Below are 7,220 nucleotides of genomic sequence, written 5' to 3'. Positions count from 1 at the left end.
TCCACTTTGAATTCGGGCTCGGCCGTAAAGTTCGACGAGGCGATATACAACCGGTCGATGAACGACAAGATTAAGCTCATCAAGCAGAACGGCAATGTGTGGAAGGACCAAGCCTACGACATAGACCAACTGACGGACTACTTCGACGAGATGTTTCAGATCTGCCTCTTAGTGAGCAACCCCGAGGACTTTGAAGCGATAGTGGAGGAGGAGAGGGCGATGTCCGCTTCCAGTTCCTAGTTAGCCAAGGTTTACATGGGGTCTAAAGTGAGGGTGATAGTGTCAAGGAAATTTTGCTGGTAGCTCGAGCTGATCGCTTAGAAATGCTTCTATTCTCATTCGAATTCAAGATGGCCATGTGCTAATAAAAACTGAAGACTTTGTGTGTGGACATGTGATGAATGCAATTATTTCTCTAACAATGAGGGGGGGGCCGATGCGATATCACGTGCAGGCGTCAAGGACTCACTTGGCCGGGACATGTGCGCTTTTATTTCCAAGGGGGGGGGGGGCCCAAGCCCCCTGCGTTGGTAATTTTATTCAATGCCACCTGCGTGTGTTTTATTTTCACCAATCAGGGGGGGCCGATGCCATATCATAGGGCAGGCTTCAAGGACACGTGCTGGGGGGGGGGGGGGGGGGGGGTCCTTTTTTTGGACACGTGCACTGCAATCATTGGATAGAATTACATAGTAACCTTTATATTCTGAGAACTTTGCATCATCGCCACAGTCAGTCACAGCGGACAGTCACATTAGCTCAGTCGGCAGAGCGTAGGTCTCATAATGACGCAGTAAGCAATCCTAAGGTCGCGAGTTCAAGGTCTCCTGGAACCCTCGCATGTGGCTACCATAACTTTTTTGTTTCCTCAAAATATCGTATCGAAACCCACAACATGTTTTCATGTCATGAAGACTTTTCCATTGAAGCCAACTATCCCCACCACTCCACTACTGTACTTGTCTATTCCAAGTTTAGAACCTCTCTTCGACCGATGGCAGCATTTTTTGCTTCGCCCATGCCGTCGTATCCTACAGATGTCTCTGCGTCGCTTGTCCAGACGCAACCCATAGCAGGAAGATGTCCGCTAGATTGTTTCATCAGAGTAATAACCGTAACAGTTCTGCCGACGCGCACTCCCCTTCCCCTCCCCCACAACGCTAATGGGCTGATTGTTGCTGCTCAAGCGGAGCCTTTCGTTTGCCGCAGTCTGCGAGCTCCGCCAACTTCGTCTAGAATTTCAGTGCTAGCAGTACTAATTAACTGGTGCTGCTGGCAGTGCAAGTACCAGCAATAGGATCGCGGTTAAGGGCAACGGTGATGTTCTTCGCTTATAATCTTTACAGTGTTTGGGGTCAGAGTCCGGCGAGTGTGCCTATATCCCCAACTTCATGAACAAGTCAATGTTCTGGCAGCCGCGACGGCATGGCTATGACAGGGGAAGCTTGTTCCCAGAGAAAGGCGAGAACAAACCTCCACCCCGAAACCTATGCGTGCCACAGTTTATTTCAACACTTACACTAAACAACCTAGCATACCGTAGTAATATGCTATTATGGAAGCATATACTGCTTCCGCCTTTCCACGCGCAATGTCGATCAGACTCGAATCTACAGCGTCTTTCAGGATGTCGTTTTGTACATGACAAAATCCGTTCCTCAAGTTTTTCTGATCGCTCAGAAGAAAAACAAGCACCCGATCGACCTGTGTGCTGTTTTTTAGTGAATCGATCGAAGAACCATTCTCCTCACCACGTTCTTGTCAGCTGGAGCAAGAAACTTGCCTGCTCCGTTGTCCATCACTTCTCCCATAACCTCTTCAGCCATTTTCTTCATTTCTCTGTCACTCGGGATTCGACTAAATTCATACTGGTCATCGTCCATTTGAATGCGAGAGATAACTGCATCCTCCCGCAACCGCCTGTTCATCATTCGGATGATTTCATTTGCAACTTGCAGAGAGTAAGGGCTGGTTTCTCTTTGACTTGTTCGCAGTGACAATGATTTGCGAGGAGCAGAGAAATCGCGGTTTCTTACGATGTGCTTCAGTCCTTCTTTTAACTCTGCGGTAACAATGGGGCCATATTTTTCATATAGTTTGTACAGTCGGCCGTATAGAAAAATCGCAATAGTAGGTCCGAGAATGGTCGCGTATCTTGTTACCCGCCACACGCCCTTTATCTTATGAGTGGAGAGATTTGGGCGGTGAACTCTTCGGTTTCTTGGTTGCGTGCCGCGCGAAGAGGCTTTCGTGGGAAGAGGAAGTCCGACGGATTGGGAGATGCAAAACGCATTGATGAGAAGAAAAAGAACCCAATTACCCACAGCAAGCTTTCTCATTCCTGTTGTTATTTGGGGAGGAGTGCTGGCGTTCATGAGGCATGAAGCATATCAGGCCTCTAGCGCTTTTTACTGGACACATGTGCTTAACCAGAGTACAGCTGGTAAAGTTTTCATCCAAGCAGCAAAGAGAGCGATGCCGGCACTTTTACTCAACAACTCTGCTGCCAGCTGGATATCTTACGCATCCGTCAAGAGCCCTCCATTTTGGATTTGAGATGGGAATTTCTTAAACTTCCGGAAAAGGGCGGGCGGTTGAAAGAGATATTGAGCCTTGTCGAAGAAAAGCACGCGTTATATAGGGGAGGCCGGCTCTCGTTGAGCGTGAATTGGGGGAGACTGTCTGCTCACACATGAGCGTTCAATTGACATTTTCACTGAACATTTTCAAATTAGAACTTGAAGCTTTACCGCCTCCTTTGGAGGAGGCGAAAGGACATGGCCGGTGGTACAGTAGGGGTACCGTAGTCGACCTACAAGGCGGTGTTCTCGCGATTGTTTTCACAGGGAACTGGTAGATGATCTCTCATTAGCCATTGCCAATGCTTGTGTGGTTGCAGCGCAGCGGAAATTTGTGATGTCGTGTCGTAGCTTGTAGCCAGCTGCTTCTACTTGCAGTGATAGATTGCTCAGAAATCACCAAGTCTTGCTTAAGATGCTCAGCGTATAGGGCATGACAGCAAAACGTATATATGCGCATTGTAAGGGCAGCACGTCACTGAATGAACGAGTATTGGTTCTCCTCGTAGAGTTTGTTGAGTTCGGCTTGCAAGAAAGGCAGGGAGCGTTCTCGGACGAACAAATGGGTCTCGTCTAGGTCACTGATGATGAATTTGTCTGCTTGCTGGGAATCGAGCCAGAGCAGAAACTCTTTGACAGGAATATCACAGGTGACCAGGAGCCCGCTAAGCGTGCTGACCATCCCACTTCCTTGCTAAACGCGAGAACGCGAAACGATGGTTACTCTGACCCTAGAACTCTCGTCCTGTTGAGGTGATGAACACTTCGAATTCCGAAGAACCTGATGAGCAACTACGATGCAGGTCTGCAAACTACGGTCAACGGTCACAGTCACAGGCCGAACGTGGATGCGACACGGATCTTTTGTCGCGGTGAGTCCGATACGGTGAACGTCAACAACTCCTCACCAAGCATGGTATTGTCCAATGCTGCATGTTGTAACATGTGCAACAAGAGCCCGAGTGAACGGCCCATGATGATGAGAAGGCAACCCAGTGCATCCTTCGGCCCAATCATCTACAGTATATGTTTTTTTTTCAAAAACAGGCGACACGGGCAATTATTTTTTAGTTTTTAGTGTGGTCTGCGTTTTCAGCCCGTCCTTGAAAGCTCCCTACTCGGCCCAGTGGGATCCCTGCAACTATACTAGAGGACTTTCTCTTAGCAAGCAGGTGGGCAAAATCATCGTCGGTGCGACACAGCCGCTACGTAGATTACCAGAACGCTAGTAGAAAGGCGGGCCCGCTCTACCGTCCCATCCTCCAGATGGTCGGACCCGCACTACAAAAAGGAGGGTCAGGTTCGCCGACGCCGTCCAGTCAGCATCCCCGAGAAGCGCACATCGTCATTCAGGTGCCATCTTCTATCGAGCACCTCTTCTGTGAACCTGTTTCGGGTGATACGCGTTACTCATTTGAGGTACGTGCTCTTGTTCGAGGTCTCTTTTTTTAGCTGCGCAAGCAAATCCCTGGCTGACGACTTGGTGTGCTTCTCCTTGTCATTCATCCGTGCTGCAGGATTTGCTGTCAGAGAATCCTGTTTTAATAGTGGGGAAGAAACGCTATCGCGGCGAATATAAAGATGTTGTTGGCACCGACCTCATATTTGATCCTGCGAAGATGGAAATGGCAGGCTTCATTGGGAGCAACAGAAGACGAATTGTCTTCGTAGATGATGATTTGATGATTGATGAAACCTCAGGCTGCGCACCAGCAGGGTCCTGAATTTGGACTTGTGCTCTCTTCGAAGTCGCCTTTGACGTCGTTCTTCGAGGAGAAAAGGTTTGTTTCACATGAGGTCCCGGTCCTGTTTCACGACGTCCGTCGCTCTTTTGAGCTATCGGGATGATGGCAAAGGGGATTGCTTTGGCTATGGATAGAAGGCGATAAGAACAGTTGGCAAGGCATGCTTCACATTTATCTGTTGTGCGGGCCAGTAAAGGAAAATCTGGCGTTTTCGGCGAGCGTGTTCGGAATGGAGTTCGCTGTGCAGCTACAGACGCGTTGCGTGGTGCGTATCCGGGGATTGTTATGTTCATGTTGCATTTGCGAGGCATGTCTTCTTCGTTTCGTCACTCTCTCCTATGACTTTCGTCGTTCCAAACTGGCCAGGGTGTCCGATGCGTGCTCCAGAATCCAAGGATGTCTGAGGACATCTTTCAGCGCGAGGCGCTCCGCGGGGTCTTTAACCAGGAGGCGGCCAATGAGGTCGGCTGCGTTTCTACTAATGGTACTAGGTATACAGAGGTCAACGGAGGAAATTTTGCGGAAAGTAGCTTGGCGCGAATCTGTCTCGAAGGGCGGCGTGCCGATGAGGAACTCATAGGCCAAAATTCCGAGGGCCCACACGTCGACGGTGTGGTCATGAGACTTGCCTTCGACCATCTCTGGGGGGAGGTAGTCAAGGGTACCGCATAGAGTGGTGCGACGGTTGCGCGGGGCGTGGACGGACCAGCCGAAATCGGCGATCTTGAGGTCGCCGTTGAGGCCGATGAGAATGTTCTCGGGCTTGAGGTCTCTGTGGATGACGTGCTTTGAGTGGCAATAGTTAAGGGAGTGAGCGAGGGAGGCGACGTAGGTGGCAGCGCGGGGCTCGTCAAATTGGTGGCCGCAGAGTTGCTTGTAGAGCTCGCCTCTCGCGGCGTACTCGAGGATGAGAAAGATGCGGGTGTCGTCGTAAAAGTAGCCGAACAAGCGCAAGATGTTGGGGTGCCTAAGATGGGATTGGATTTCGATCTCCCGACGGAGCTGGTGCTCGACCCTGTTTTTGACAAGCTGAGACTTGAAGAGGACTTTCAAGCCGACGATGTACTTTGTCTTCTTCTCGCGGGCGAGATAGACGGAGCCGAACTGGCCCTTCCCAAGAGGCTTGCCGATCTCGAAGTCGTCAAGCGTCCATGAGCGCGGGGCTTGAGCGTGCATGGGACCACCGCCCATGGGATAGGGGTTGGAGGACTTGCGTTGGCGGGCGGACTTGGCGGCGGCGAGGAGCGAGCTCGGGCGCGGATGCAAAGTGGAGTGTGGCGGGCGGGAGACATTGGGGGTGACGTTTTCCTTGCCCGAGGAAGCGTAGGAGGGGAAATAGTCAGCCATGGTGCAGACATTGGGGGTGACGTTTTCCTTGCCCGAGGAAGCGTAGGAGGGGAAATAGTCGGCCATGGTGCGGAAGGAGGATGAGCTAGAGCTGAAGCGGGGAGGGGAGAGGGGTGGGAGAGGGTCCGGAGAGGGGAAGGTGTTGGGGAGGAGCGGGGAGTAGGGAGAAGGGAGAAGTTTGTGACATTGCGGCAGAGGAAGGTGGTGTGAGCGGTTGGGGATGGACTAAATAGGTCGGAGGGGCACGGATGGGGAAGCATGGGGGATGAGTCGGAAGAGGGGGGCCTCGGGGGAGGGGGGAGTGGGGGAAGCGGGAGGGGAGGGGATGTAACGGAAGGGAGCTTGGGCGCAACGGGCAGTGTGATAACCGTCCGGATGGCGGTGCGCTGCTGTACGGCCGGCATAGGGTGTTTCTGGAGGGGGTAATTGTATTTTGGTGATATTTTTCGCGGCTGTAACGAGTCTCTGCCGAACGGGCGGCGCCCATTGTCATTCCCGAATCTCGCCTTCGTCGGAACGGTCGCTTCTGCCGCTCCCTCATGTCCCATCTCGTCTCTCACCTCGCTTGACAAGTGACGAAGTTGCCAGTTCTCAGCGAGGAGGGGTAAAGGAACGGCACCATGTGACAACTTCTCACACCCCGGCTTGCCTCTCCTCTCCCGCACGCGCTTATACGTAGACATCACTCCCACCCATCCACCCATCACTTGTCACCCCCAGCACCGCCCCCATCCTTACCACAACCCTCCCCACAACCCTCCCGTCCTTCCGTTCGTCGTACACGCGTACTTTCCAGCACATTCTCATCCCCCTTGTACTGCATCTCAGCATGCACTGCTCTCTGTGCAGCTGCCGCTCTTCTATCGGTTGACCACACCCCTTGCTTGCCTTCGCCATAAATGCCTATTGTAAAATGCAGGCGCTCGAGAGCAGGCCCAATACTCGTCTCTCCCGAACCCTCTTGTCGATGCCGTTATAGCGTTAGTAGATATACCAGACTTGCATTGAACCCAGTTCAAGGTCTACCTTCGAAGCCCCCAGGCCTGGACACGTAACTATCTTCCTTCTTCTGAGATTCTACTGTAAAAACTTATCTGCGGCCCGTCTTTCAGCATCCTTGCACTACACGACCCCATCCATCTTTTGGCGAATACCGTATCGAATTGCGTTAGCCAGCCCGTATCATGCAGTTGAACTTTAGTCGCTGAACATGAGCATGAACATTTTTCATGATGAGAGTCACATTCGACCGACTCTCGACTCTAGCAAACATCCGTACTATGCACAGTACGCTCACGGCGAGCACCAACTTTCGTCAACAAACCTAGTGGTAACGTATGCCTATGTACATCCCGCATAGTGACTTACTGGCTTCAATTCACAGGAAGAAGCCGGCCGCTTCCTCTCGTATTTGATTACTATTGGAAAAATGCTCGCACTCCTGGAGACCTGACTTACATTGCGTAGGTTCCAGCTCACCCTGACATTTACAACAAAATAGGTATGGGTTTGGTCTAAAACGCCTTCTACATACAGTCCTGTGAAAATC

General features: G+C 51.5%; 3 protein-coding genes across 3 annotated transcripts; 1 reads left to right on the top strand and 2 right to left on the bottom strand.

The window, feature by feature from the left end:
• Window positions 1-1,391: 1,391 nt before the first annotated feature.
• Window positions 1,392-1,997, top strand: CHC_T00001566001 (hypothetical protein). Its single transcript, XM_005712407.1, has one exon. It carries the CDS (start codon window positions 1,392-1,394, stop codon window positions 1,995-1,997), a length of 606 nt encoding a protein of 201 aa, XP_005712464.1.
• A 2,143-nt stretch (window positions 1,998-4,140) lies between these two features.
• On the bottom strand, window positions 4,141-4,617 carry CHC_T00001565001 (hypothetical protein). Its single transcript, XM_005712406.1, has one exon. It carries the CDS (start codon window positions 4,615-4,617, stop codon window positions 4,141-4,143), a length of 477 nt encoding a protein of 158 aa, XP_005712463.1.
• A 43-nt stretch (window positions 4,618-4,660) lies between these two features.
• On the bottom strand, window positions 4,661-5,515 carry CHC_T00008947001 (Serine/threonine protein kinase). Its single transcript, XM_005712405.1, has one exon. It carries the CDS (start codon window positions 5,513-5,515, stop codon window positions 4,661-4,663), a length of 855 nt encoding a protein of 284 aa, XP_005712462.1.
• Between the last annotated feature and the right edge of the window lie 1,705 nt (window positions 5,516-7,220).

Source organism: Chondrus crispus, genomic scaffold (assembly GCF_000350225.1).
Source record: "Chondrus crispus Stackhouse genomic scaffold, scaffold_102, whole genome shotgun sequence".
Taxonomy (NCBI): Eukaryota; Rhodophyta; class Florideophyceae; order Gigartinales; family Gigartinaceae; genus Chondrus; species Chondrus crispus.
This window is presented reverse-complemented; position numbering and strand designations above follow the sequence as displayed.

Bases quoted from the DNA above. Each gene is read 5' to 3' on its own strand.
- CHC_T00001566001 (XM_005712407.1), top strand. From the start codon at position 1,392: ATGAACAAGTCAATGTTCTGGCAGCCGCGACGGCATGGCTATGACAGG.
- CHC_T00001565001 (XM_005712406.1), bottom strand. From the start codon at position 4,617: ATGAACATAACAATCCCCGGATACGCACCACGCAACGCGTCTGTAGCT.
- CHC_T00008947001 (XM_005712405.1), bottom strand. From the start codon at position 5,515: ATGGGCGGTGGTCCCATGCACGCTCAAGCCCCGCGCTCATGGACGCTT.